This window comes from Mastigoproctus giganteus, chromosome 7, assembly GCF_048544385.1.
Source record: "Mastigoproctus giganteus isolate SK-2022 chromosome 7, ASM4854438v1, whole genome shotgun sequence".
NCBI lineage: Eukaryota > Metazoa > Arthropoda > Arachnida > Uropygi > Thelyphonidae > Mastigoproctus > Mastigoproctus giganteus.
Window position 1 is genome coordinate 209,309,069 of NC_143581.1, and position 13,388 is coordinate 209,322,456.

The 13,388-nt window shown below is 37.2% G+C and overlaps 1 protein-coding gene across 2 annotated transcripts in view; it reads left to right on the forward strand.

The window, feature by feature from the left end:
• Positions 1–13,388, forward strand: part of LOC150083637 (uncharacterized) — a 164,242-nt gene that overhangs the window by 69,758 nt on the left and 81,096 nt on the right. For both annotated transcript variants that reach the window (XM_090378095.1, XM_090378096.1), the window contains exons 3-5: positions 91–221; positions 4,079–4,205; positions 6,477–6,605. In XM_090378095.1, the coding sequence (XP_090234221.1) occupies positions 91–221; positions 4,079–4,205; positions 6,477–6,605 (387 nt within the window). The remainder of the gene's footprint in view (positions 1–90; positions 222–4,078; positions 4,206–6,476; positions 6,606–13,388) is intronic.

The window sequence follows — 13,388 nt, forward strand, 5'->3', positions numbered from 1 at the left end:
AGAAATTTAAACTTTCTCTTCATTTAGTGAAATGAAAATAAGCACATTTTAAAAATGAGTGTATATTTAACGATTTTCACTTTTTTTTAGTTAATACAAAATGCAGAAACCATTTCAAGACGGATGGAACACAGAGGTGCTTGTGCATGTGATAACAGCACGGGAGATGGTGCAGGCATTATGACTGCAATTCCTCACACTTTCTACGCTAAGATCCTTAGGTAAGTTTAACGCGATGCCATTTGCGATATTTTAATGAAATCTATGTCATTTAGAAGATATTAGTGTCTATAATCATGTAATTTCCTGTTTGAAATAGGAAGTGGCCCCAAAAAAAAAAAAAAAAAAAAAAAAAAAGAGAGGCACGGATTTTTTCCCCTTCCTCGTGTGCCATAAATAAACCTTTCTGGCCTATCAGGACGGAAGGAGTTGTCTGTGCCCTGTTACTGATAGCAGACGACACACAATCCAAATATGAAAGTTAGGATAGCGAACTACGAGTATAGATGGATGCTTCACCTTTCCATAAAGGGTCCAATATGAAAGCGTTACTTTTTCTGTACCGTCCCTTGAAGATTGCCTCGATAATGTCTACTAAAAATATATATAGGGACCTTATCAGTTGTTAAACGCATTATGAGGCACTTAAACGTGTTCTGTTTTGTTTGATTAAAGTTCGGCTTACGTGTCCGAAACATTCATCGTAAGAGAATGACGTCAGAGAGACGTCGGACAGCCTTTATAGTCAAAACGCTCCAGAAAGCTGACGTCGGAGTATTAGAGAATCGATTCATTTTTATAAATGACGTTGCAGGATGCGGAACACTCTGCTCGATAGCTTGCTCCTGGTCTTGCAGACGACTGTCTATCTTACTTTGCATCGTGATCGAAGACTGTTTTCAAATTAGCTGCGAATTTATTTCGGAATTCTTTTTTTTTTTAGTTTTATTTTTCTTCCACGCACGCCACCATGAAATTAAAATTGAATTATTAATGAACCCTACCCTCTTTCCTTTGGCGTGCGGAATTTATTATCACCTAACTGGCTGTTTTCTCGGTACAACGAAAGACATCTTTCGGGCTGGTTCGGTTTTAGATTTGTGCAAACGCAATGGAGATTCTGAAGTTTTTCTACTGTTGCCTGTAAATTGTTCATTTTAAAGGTTGCGCTTTTTTCGGGATGAAAACCTCTCTTCTGAAAACAGCGGATATTTAAACACCCTTCTCCTACGTGAAGTTGCTTCATTTGCACATCTACTTTTAATTATTTTTATTATTTAATTATTTAAATATTTATCGTATTTCGATATTCTCAGGGTAAATACAGGGTGTTCCTTCTTTTGAACGTCCCTGATTTAAAATGTCTCGCAAAAGAAAATCCAGTCAACTAGGAAATGTTAACTTTTATTGGGAAAGAAAACTCAGTTTATAATAAAGAAAAGTCAATAGACTTCTACATAATCGCCTTTGATGCAATGAAGAATGTCTAAACGGTACTCGATTTCAGACCAGATGCGCTCCAACATATCTGCACTGACGGTGGCAATTGCTTGAATGATGCCTGTATGTGAGGTTAGACACTTTGGTGGAACAAACCATGTCTTTTGCATAGCTCTAGAAGAAATTTAAGGGAGTTATGTCAGGGGAACGAAGGAGACCAAGGTTTCGTCCCACCACGCCCAATCCAGAGGTCCGGGAAGGGTCCTGCAAACTCCAGTGAGGCGGAGTTCTGTCGTGCTAAATGATTATGTTGGGCTGTAGGTGTGCAATCTGAGGAAATGCATTTTGTTCTAGCATGTCTAGATGTGTGATTCCTGTAACGGTATCCTCCAAGAAGAAGAACGATCTGATAATCATGTCCTTCCACACCATACATTCACATTTGAGCTGTCTCGAATGTGCCCTTGGATACAGTGCGGGTTTTCAGAATCCCATATTTGAACATTACGTCGGTTAACTTTTCCCGAAATGTGAAATGTTACCCCTTAAGAAAATATAACATGACCCTAGAAATCGTGGTTTTGGTCGATGCAATCAAGAATTTAAAATTTTTTTTTATTTATTTCTCTACCTCTTGTAAAACAACTCTACCTGAGCTTTTAGCCCATCCACGTTACAAACTTATTTTATGTATAAACAACATTGCATATAATTTAAAAATAAAATTCATTTCACTTGAGGCAGAAAGCCATACATACAACATTCAAGTAAGGTAATCAAATTTTAAATTTAAAACTCCAAAACAAATAGCTATAAAACAATATTATATAAATTCCATAAAATATTTTAATAAAAATATAGTGTTCATTTATATAATAAACGAGCATGCATTACAATTTCTCATAAAAATGTACTCGGCATAAACCCTAAAAACACGTAAAATATACCAAAATCGAGGTATTTAAGTTAAATTCTTAATTCGGCCATATTAAGATTTCTTTTTTCAAAAACCTATTTCACAAAAATTCTATAAGATCGTGAACTCACAAATACTTCTCATTGCTGCAAAACCTGCACTTCCAGTTCTTCACACGTTTTTCTACGAGCTTCCTGATAATATCTATAGTGCCATAGTATGTGTTCTGAAGTGTCCAACTCCCCACAAAGACATAAGCCAGAAGGTTCTATTCCTAATTCACTTAATCTTGCTCTTAGTCCATGACTAAGAGCGAGATTAAGTGAATTACCATTGCATGGTCTCGTGCAGATACGCATCAGGCCGTTCTTTCGTCATCACAAGGCAGAAATCCATTAAGTAACCCTCCCCTGGTCGGAACTGTTCCATCACTTCTGTCATTTAATCTATAGCTCCATACTGATTGTCCTTTTCTCCGTTTATAAATCTTTCTTACTATATTCTTTTCTCATTATTTCTGTAGAGTTCTTATTCTCAAGTATGTCACCAACTGGGTGTATTTCAGAGATTCGGCGGGAGTCTGGACCACTGGAGCTCTGTTATAATCGATTTCCCTTTCAGCAGCACCATGCGAGACTTGGCCCTGGATAGTTCTAACTTATTTTCTTCCTTTGGGTAGCACAGTGGTATCTTCACCGTCTTGCTCACACTGGGTAGAAAACGGTCGGGTTCGAATCCCGTTGATGACGCGAGGAACTTTAATCGGCCTTTTTCACACCGTGGCTGAGTTAGTCAGACTCGGGCGTAGATAGCAAGGTTTATCGTTCAGCAGAACAGGCAAATCCAGAATGCATCCCCAATCCTCAGCTAACGAGCTGGACTCCTGTCCAGCTCAGCTGATTGGGGATGCATTCTCCGCCATGATCATGAGAACTGCTGAGGGGAGGATGGGATGAACTACTACCTCTGTTTGAGATTTCAAGAAGATGGTGTATTTATTTTTATCTATTAATTACCTTTTTTTACCCTGGTAGATGTATTTTGCTCCTGGCCTCGTAGAAATTCGCATGGCTGTTGTCTGCTTCTACTACAAGTAGTTCAAAGAAAAAACTTTTTGACTTATCTTTGGTAACGAGTCTACCAGCATTTCATTTGTTCTGCTGGTACTGCAGCTGGCGAAACTCCCATGGCGGTTTAACTGTTTCTTCGTGTCATTAAAAGACGCTGTTTTATAATTTAATCCTTTCTTTCTTTGCGAGTGTAAATTGTAACGATTGCCTTTGTTAATTCCCTTATCAAATATTAGGGCGAACCCATGCAAGAGCGGTGACGTGATTGTGTGTACATAATGAATTCATCTTAGGATTCTACCAAGTCGTGATATAATGATCAGGTGGCCTCCAGCACTTCAACTAACGGTTCACGTCACTGCTTTCTGAACCAGGAAGGATTTATTGATTTAAGCGCGAAAAAGTTCTGACGATGTTGATGGTAATTTGTGGAATAGCGTGGATTTTTATAAGGATCGTCATGAAATAATCTTTCCAGATAAAGATAAGACAACATTTAGTTCTTAAAAAGCAAGAATTCTGAAAGGATCCTTTGAAATTCTTTAATCAACATGAATAGAATAAACATTGTGTAATATTCTCATATTTCTTCATAACCTTGTATTGCCTCTTAAGTACTTTAACGTTTTCTTTCTTACCTTTCTTTACAAAGAGAAGAACATGGAATCACCTTGCCGTCACCAAGACAGTACGCTACTGGAATATTTTTTCTGGAAAAAAAAAACGCACAACAGTGTGAAAAGATGTTTGAGAATATAGCCAAAACTTTAAATCTACAGGTAATATTTCACGTAGAGACATAGTTTTAATAATAAAATATTATCTACTTATTTGAATTCTTTACTTCGATTTCGAATAACGAAATAAAAGTTTATTTTATTAATTTTAATATTTACTGAATGAACTTTATTTCAGGCACTTTTTCCCTTTATTGTAAGAGGTCGTGTGTAAACTGCAAACTACTTGTAGCTAAGTTTTTTCGCCAATGTCTTAATCTTCGTTGGGTTAGATTCTTCGAAGTATTATACTTTAATAAGAAGTAGCTTTGTCAAGATGCTATACCAAGTACTGTATTATTTATTTTAATTATTTTTTTTATCATCAGGTCTGACAAAATTAGTGTAGGGATTTGATATTTCTGAAATAATAATGGAAAATTGTTTATTTTTTGGAATTTTAATTTATGTTTTAATTTAAATTAAAGTTTTTAATTTATGTGTGCCTCCTTCTTTTCTTGTGGGAGGGGAATACCTAAACCCCCCCTCACAAGAAAAATCCAAGTTCTTCAATTCTAAAGATTGGGCAGTAGGTGTGCCTAGAAAATTTTATGGGGTTCTTTGCGTTCCACATTGGTAGCGTTTTTCAGGCATCAAATGCTCTTGAGGGACCTTGAGCTTCCCCACATGGGTGTGCATATGGACAGGCCAGTTCATGTTTCCATAGCGTGAAATTAAGCTGGAAAACATTTCTCGCCATATGTTGATTTTGGCTATATTTCTCGCCAGTGTTGATCTCTCTTGTTGAAATTACAACTCCGGTGGATTGTCCTCCAATTTTGGTTTGAGGAAAGATTTCGATTATGTGCCGTTATCTTTCGCCGAGTTTCTCTGTTGATCACTCTGGCCGCCACATCTTGGCCATCTTTAAAGAAGTACGGCCCAGTACTCGGCTCTCCATAGTTGCACATCGCACATGTAGCGTCGATTTTCTGTGGTTTACAGCTAACGAAACCATTTAAATGAAAATACGCTTTGTTTGGACTTCAACGATTTTGAAATCTGGCCAACATTGGGGAAGAGTTCCAACAGCAGTTACAACCTGTCAACATTATTATTTGAACAGATTTTTTGACAAGTTATACATTGTTGGAATAGCACTTCAAGTCTTCTTCATAATTTGCCTCAGACTTTTCAGGGGTTCGCAGTTCCGATGAACGTCCTCCGATCTAATTTGGCAAGTAGGCCCCCGTTTTTACAGGCTTTGTTTATTACCTATTAACAACCGTTTCACTTTGTCGACATCGTACCACACATCGACGGATGATGTGTCCAGAGGGGAGGAACATTCAATTGCTGTCTCTTCTGAAGATGTTTTTCTCTTCAGTACATTCTTCGATCGGCGACAATAGAGCAATCTTTTTAATACATTTCCACAATTTGAAAACTTTGTATTGCCCACCTTTCTATAACAGAAATTTCACTAATTGCTTCTTTTCTTCTTCAGGTTCAGTGTTCAATTTGAACAGTGGAGACCAACGTTTTCGAGCCAATTTTATTCCTTGCTTTATGAAATAGTTATTGTGTCGAAAGACCCCCTGTCCATTCTTTGATGTTATCAAGCCACTTTTTCTTTATCTTCCTTTTGCTCTTAATCTTCCATTGCAGGATTAGTCTCTGCAGGTCTTATTGGGGGCCTCTTATAATATGCCCAAGTTTGGCAGTCTTCCTCCTTGCAGTTGTAATTAGTAGTGTTCTTGTGGTCCCTGCCGTCTTAAGGACCCGCTCATTGATGACTCGATCTGTCCATGGAATTTTGAGCATTCTTCTGAGCGACCAAATCTCGAAGGCTTCTCGTTTCCTGCTTTCCGTATGACTCAGATCTCGCATCCATATAGGAGGGTGCTCCATAGTGTAGCATTTGGCTATTCGATATCTTTTTTTGAGAATCCAGTTTAGTGTCGCAGAGGAAATTCTTCAGATTCTTAAATACTTCTTTGGCCATACCGGTTCTGCTTCTAATTTCTGTGCTTTGGTCATTATTATTTGTGAAGATCTTCACGATATTTAAGACTGTTCACTTGTTCGATGAGGGAGTTGCCGCAGCATATTTTGGTACTTTAATTCCAAAAAAAGTAAAAAAAAAAAAAAAAAAAAGAAAGAAAGAAATCGTTATTTATAAAATCACTACACTAATTTTAGCGGATCCTTATGTCCAATATAATTTTTGCTTTAGAAATGGAGAATACTTTGAAGCATCGTACTACCTCTAGTATACAAATTGATAATTGGTGGGATATTTTGCCTCTGAAACGAACTTCGTTTTCTGTTTAGGTGCTATGCTGGCGAGATGTTCCTGTCGATGATAGTTCTCTGGGTGTGGTAGCACGACAGTCAGAACCTTACATGAGGCAAGTCTTCCTAATTGGAAAGGACATGGACGAGGAGAAACTTAAGAGAGAGGCGAGTTATTTAAACAGTTATGACTTCTCTAATTTCTTTTCTGGATCATTACAACTAGTGTTCTTGGCATGTTTGATGCACTGTAAGAATCATTAGAAAATTCATGTATGGTTAAACGTATAGAACGTATAATTTAAATATATTTTTGTTTTCTTTTCGAAAGTTTATTTTTAATGTTTGAAGGGAGATGAATATGCGCAGATGAAAGTAGTGTTTGTAGTGATTTGAAGTGCACTGTGTTAACGATCTTTCCTTCATGAAACAATTTGTTTTCCTTTCGTTTTATAGCTACCTAAATTCACGCTATCTTGCATTTGGTTCATAAGTCTCAGTGCGTTAATTCCGAATCCATGGTGGGAATACTTTTTTTTTTATCGATTTAGGTACTGTACATCCAAGAATGTGAATTCTCCTTTCCGTTTCTTTTGGTTATTTTCTATTGAATAGATAGATAACGAACTCAAAAAAAATGGGAAGTGCGCTTTCAATTAAAAAAATAAATAAATAAAATAAATGATGATTGTAGCAGGATACAAATTCTGAATCGTTTGGCACGTTTCCAGACCTAATTGATCGATAGCTGGCGACACTAGGTATCTATACTCTTACGCTGACCCGGTACCTTAAAGCACCCAAGTGATGGATAAAACTGGGTGTGGGTCAACTTTATAAAGGTCTTAGTAACCTTGTCTCTTTCGAAGAGAATTGGCAGCTATTCAGTTTCTACACTGAAACACAGATGGCGCCACAATTTCATAAAAATAATAACAATTTCCATTTCTATCAGAGCATTAAATTGACTATCGTAATTACATCCTCAGTATATTTACTGATCATTCTATTTATCAAAACATTTAATATTATTTTTTTAAAAATAACATAATTTTTTAGCAAGAAAGCAAAGTATATATATGATATTCGTGGTGAATGTTGAATACCTGTCACGATCAGTTATGCAGCTATTGAGCCGAAGTGTCCTCTAAGACGCTCTTCCATGAATCTCGAATGTTATTTAGGTCAGGAATCTCTATAACCTATATAATGTATTTTATAAAGAAATATTAATTCTCAATATTTTCTTTGTTGTTGTAGTAAGGTACGTGAGACTGAAGGGTGGGCAGAACTCAGGACGGACGTTATCGAAGATGATTCCATTTCTGAAAAAGAAATATTTTTATTGCTTTCTTGGGCTTCTTCATTCCTTAAATCAGGACAGCAATGGTACGGGTTCCAAATTGCAGATGCGTAGTCGAGGAGTGGCAGAACCAAAACATTTTAAAGAATGTTGATGGCGACATCAGTTTTGAAAATGTTGCACCTCTTAATGAACCTTATTGTTCTGAAAGCTGCTTTCGTTGTGTTCCAGATGCGATATTCAGGTTACTTCCAATATGCATGTAGAATCCACCCGACCGATTTGCCTAAAAGAATGTATTTCTGGAGAGATTGAGTAATTTTGTATCTATCTGAAAGAGAGGACGCCAGTGTGACATTCAGCTGATGCTTCCATCTGTCACATCATTTCATAGCTTAATATGAGATGTATGTGGGTGAGGTTGATATGTTTAAAATTATTTTGGCACCAACCACAGTTTTTTTTTTTTCTTCTACCTAAGGTACGACAGGAAAACTTGAAAGAACAGAGAATCTTACGGTTACAGCCTTCAGAACAATTATACTTATACATGAATAAAAATCTAAAAAATACGAAGCAATTGAGCATAAAGTACGTTCAGAACAACCACCAGTGTTCTTAATAAGAGGAATGTGGAAAACAGAATGACGTCATCTAATGTAATTTGATAGAAGAAACTTTATACTGATCGAAGTGCATCTTTTGTCATTCAAATCGATGGTTTTTTAGTAGCTGTTTTCTGATAAGGAAATAATTAAAGGAAGTGCTCTTGGCATTAAAATTACGCAATTTGTAATGGCTAACGAAAATCGTGTACAGAAAGTTAATTATACAAATGGCATCATGAAGGAATCGAACATTAAGGATAATTACTATTAATATTTTCATTGAATCGTGTTAATGGATGAGAAGTCGGGAGAAAATTGCAGTTTGAGTGCAATATTTTATTTGCTCTGAAGTACCAGCATAGAACACGCATCTTGGGGGGGGGGGGGGAAAGGCAACTAATTATGCGCAGAGAAAATATAGTTGAAAACATGTATACGCAGCCTTACCAAATTATATGGACAGTTGTTTTAAATGAGTGCAATTAGTTTATTGTTTGCATAAAACTGCTAAATTTTACATCGTATTGATTTTGTCACTAATTGGAGATTGATCAATTCTGATATTCAGTTTGTTTGGATAATCGTTTTATTGTGATATATAAATTTTTAAAAAGGTATCAATTTTAAAATTGGTTCCTAAATTCTAAACGTGGATTATCCACCTTGAATTGATGTGCATTAGCTTATAATTGGAGTAAAAAAGCAGTTTTGAACGTATTTCAGAGCTTTTCAAAACTGGTTTCGAACTTTTCGGAACCAGTTTTTGGTTAATAGTGTGATCCGTTTTTGTGTTGTAAAACGTTTTCAGAATGATCATAGCAAATTCTTCATTCTGATCAGGGGCGGTCCGAAAATTTTCTAAGGGAACTAAGGCAGTGTTCCGGGGAATAAATGAGCTTTAATCATGTAACATTAAAATAAAAAAAACAGCTTATTTTGATCATAACTAGGGGTGGGTCACTGGTAACCCCTATCCCCTACACCGGATGGAAAAGATTTTAATCAAATCCCGTCGAAGCAGTGCTTCAGGTGCAATATACAGATAGTCTATGCGTATGTATGAAATAAATAAATAATAACAATTTCTGGATTTTTCTTGGTCCGATTTTAATACAATTTGAGAAGGCTCGAAAAATCTTTCTAACAAGCCCAAATATAAAATTTCATGAAAATCCATCCAATAGATGCCGAGTTATTACGTGATGAAGACAATAGGCGCGTTATGCATATTTCATAACGCGCCAAAAAAAAAAAAATAATAATTAATTTCTTTTTTAGGCGCGAATATAAATAATTTCCGGATTACTATCGTTCCGACTTTAATGAAATTTGGAATGACGGGACAAATCTTTCTAAATGAGCCAAACAAAGTTTTATGAAAATCCATTCACTAGGAATCGAGTTATTACATGCGGTCGGACGAACGAACGAATATGGTGAAGACAACGGGTACTTTACACATATATATGTTAATGTGTCCAATCAAATTATGTTCATTGTTCCTTTAGAAAAAATCCATTTTATAACGGAATAATGGCTACTTTTTATTACTGGTTATAAGAGTCTCTGGCTGCATATCTCTGATTATAAGAGCAAAGCAAATAATAGAAAATTGGTGCGAAATACCCGAAAATTAAAGTGGACTTTTAATATCTGAAGCGTTTTGTTTTAATTGCCTTTGGAAATAGTAGATAATTTTCATGAACATTTCTTGTTAATTCTTATGTATTTTTTGTTGCTGAATGCAAAAACGCAAACAGAATTTCTCTGTTGTGCTCAATTTTTATATAACACAAAATTTGATATAAATAATACAGTGATGATATAGTAATAGTGTGATTTTACGAAATTAATGAATGTTTGGTCTGACAGGTTGAGACATGTTCAGACCGTACGCGAAACTCAATATTTGTAGCAGATGGCTGTTCAAACCTGACGATATATTGCTTATTTCTAAAGAGTAGACTTCTCTCTCAGTTGTGCGTCGGGCGTCACTTGGTTAGGGTCATTATTGTTTGTGATATTTTTGTATACGCTTTAAATGTTTCTGTGTATTTACTAACCTAAGATGCCTCGTAAATGTATCACTCACCCTAATGCTTTTTGTTATATATATGGTGAGCTAACTTTTAAATCACAAGAGACGAAACTTCACTTCTCTAGTTAAAGAGAAGCTTGCGAACTTTATTTCAGATGTCAAGTGGGTGATCAAGATAAGTGGGGCCCGTCATTTCTGCTGTATCTGTTTTGTTAAATTACTTACTGCCTCGTTAAATGAATTTCACTGTCATGTGCCGTTTTCAGTATCTGTGATTTGGAGAGAACAAAAAGACCATTCTACAGAAACAGTAAAATATCCAAATATACCATCAGCTCCGTAGCCGGGTGGTCAGCAACGGGAGTGAAATAGCATACACACCCTGAGTAGACCGGGTTCAAGCCCCTGACTGCTAAATACGGTCGATCTGCCAACCCGCACTGGACCAGCTTGGCAGATTATGGTCCATTTCCCTCAACATGAATTGTTGAGACGACTTCCATCCTGCAGTGGATTGATGATGGCTGCAGTTTTTACCATCAGCTATAAGACCTGTTTCACACAGTGAAGAACTACCTGTACCAAAGCCACCGGAGAAACTTCTAATTTGGACGAAAAAGATGGACCAGATGAATTTGATTTTGATGGGGAGGTCAGAATGGCTGTGAAGAAGAGTATCAAGTCAGTGATCCCCACATATGAAGTGACACGTTCATCCTCGGAAACTAATAATATCTGAAGAGGAACTATATGATTTTGTTCGTGATGAAGCTGAACTTTTGGCATATATGTAGGCTAAAAGGATGGAATTTCCTGCAAGAGACATCAAATTATGCCACGAGGGGATTAAAAATTTTTTTTTTATTTACCCCGGAAGTAGTTGTGATATAAGGTTGAAACAAACACCATGAAAAATGTCAACATAGTCACCAGACAAAATGATATACTGTATTTTTACCACCTCCTCAATAAACTTTTGTAGAGGCCCTCTGACTGTCCTTCAAACGACTACTCAGCAGTAGAACTCATCTCATCATCAGCAGCAAAATGTTTTCCACGAAGAAAGGACTTCAGGGCAGGAAAGAAGAAGAAATTCGAGGGTTTACGGTCGGGAGAATAAGCAGAATGCAGCAATATTTCAAAACCACATTCGTGGGCATCCTCTCTGTAGCATGCGAGGAATGTGCAGGGGAATTATCGCTGAGCAGGCTTACACCTTTTGACAGCTTTCCCCATCTTTTTTTCTTTTATAGCAGCACGTAGCTTTGAGTTGCAGTTTGCAACTCAAATGTTGGAATAATACTTCGCCATCACAGTACAGCCCTTTTGAAGTAACCTGTTAGTATTGTACCATGCTGATCCCAAAAAACTGACAGCATCACAGCCAGAACTTGCTTGTACAAATTTGTACCTTTGCCATTTGGGGCGTGGTGATTCTGCATGCTTCCATTATTTTGGCAGTTTCATCCATGGTGACTAGTTTTGAAAAGAATTCCTCTTGCTTTTCTTGGCACATCGACAACGTTTCATGTGCACGTTGTGCTCTTCCCTTCTTCTGGTGAGGGGTCAGAAGTCTGGAAACCCACCTAGCAGACACTTTATTCATATGCAACGATTGATGGTTGACGTTCTGCACACACACACCCTATACTAATTTGGAGTTGTGTAGCTAGTTATTTGGCGCTAATACCACGATCTTCCACGATTAATGACTCAATTTTTGCAACACTCTTTTGTTACAGCAGTTGTTGGGAGTCCTGGGATTTCTTCATCATGCACTGAGGTCCTTCCACATTTGAATTGTTATACCAACGTAACCGGGCAGTCTTCTCCATAAACAGCGGCTCCAACATGTGACTTGGAGCTCTGACAAATGGGGTACAGTTGTGTTCTCTGAGCCCCGTTTTAGCCTACAAACAGATTCTAAACGTTATTTCATCCGCAGACAAGGAATGCAGTACTAACATCAGAATGCAGTACTAACAACCCTCCAACATCAGAGAAAGGGACACTTACGGTGGAGGCGGCGTCCTCGTGTGGGGTAGAATAATTATCAGCCGCCATACCCCTCTTCATGTTTTTGTTTGGGGTACCGTAACTGCCCTGAGGTACCAAGAACAGATCCTCAAACCCAATGTGCGACATTTTAGGGGTGAGAGGTTGGCCCAGATTTTCTTTTCATGCACGACAACGCAACTGTACACAGAGCTAAGGTGGTGGAGGAATATCTTGAAACTGAAGATGTTCGATGGGATTTAAGTCTGTGATCGTGCTGGCTGCAGCAGTTGGCCACGTATGGGACACCCTTGAGAGTCATGTGATCATATTTTCGAGCTTCTTGTATCCTTCTTTAATGTGAATTTTTTGTAATTCTTATGCAACCCCTATAAATGTCCCTTATACCTGTCCGAAGTTTGTCGCAGTATCAATTCATCGTTATTCTATGATACATTACCATACCAAATTTTGTCCCGCTTCATTGCACGAGTTACACCACGTTTTCTACGTATTCTGTTAATTTTGTTGAGCAGTGTACTTCTGTGTGACTACAAATCTATTTTGGACCCTCCTCGTATTTGTAAACGTCAGCAAGCATTTATCCATTTATTTTCTCAAGAATGTGATTTTGTTTACTGAAGTGATGTGAACTCTCTAATGGAAGCTCTGAGACACCTGCATAATCCAGCTGAATGGTGCTTATTCGTCGATTCCTTAAAAGCGACTTTGAAATTAGTTTTGTTCCATAACGGAAATGCATTACCATCCATAACGGAAATACCATGAAAGAAACCTATTATAACAAATTCTCTTGACAAGCGTCAACTATCAGCGCAGTTTTCTTGGCATGTCTGTGGTGACCTTAAAGTGGTTGCTCTTTTACTAGGCCTACAACTTGGCTACACCAAGTATTGCTGCTTTACGTATTTGTGAATGAGACAGTAGAGATAAGAAAAACCATTATGTTAAAAAAAAAGTGGTCTCAAAGAAAAAAAATCTGATTT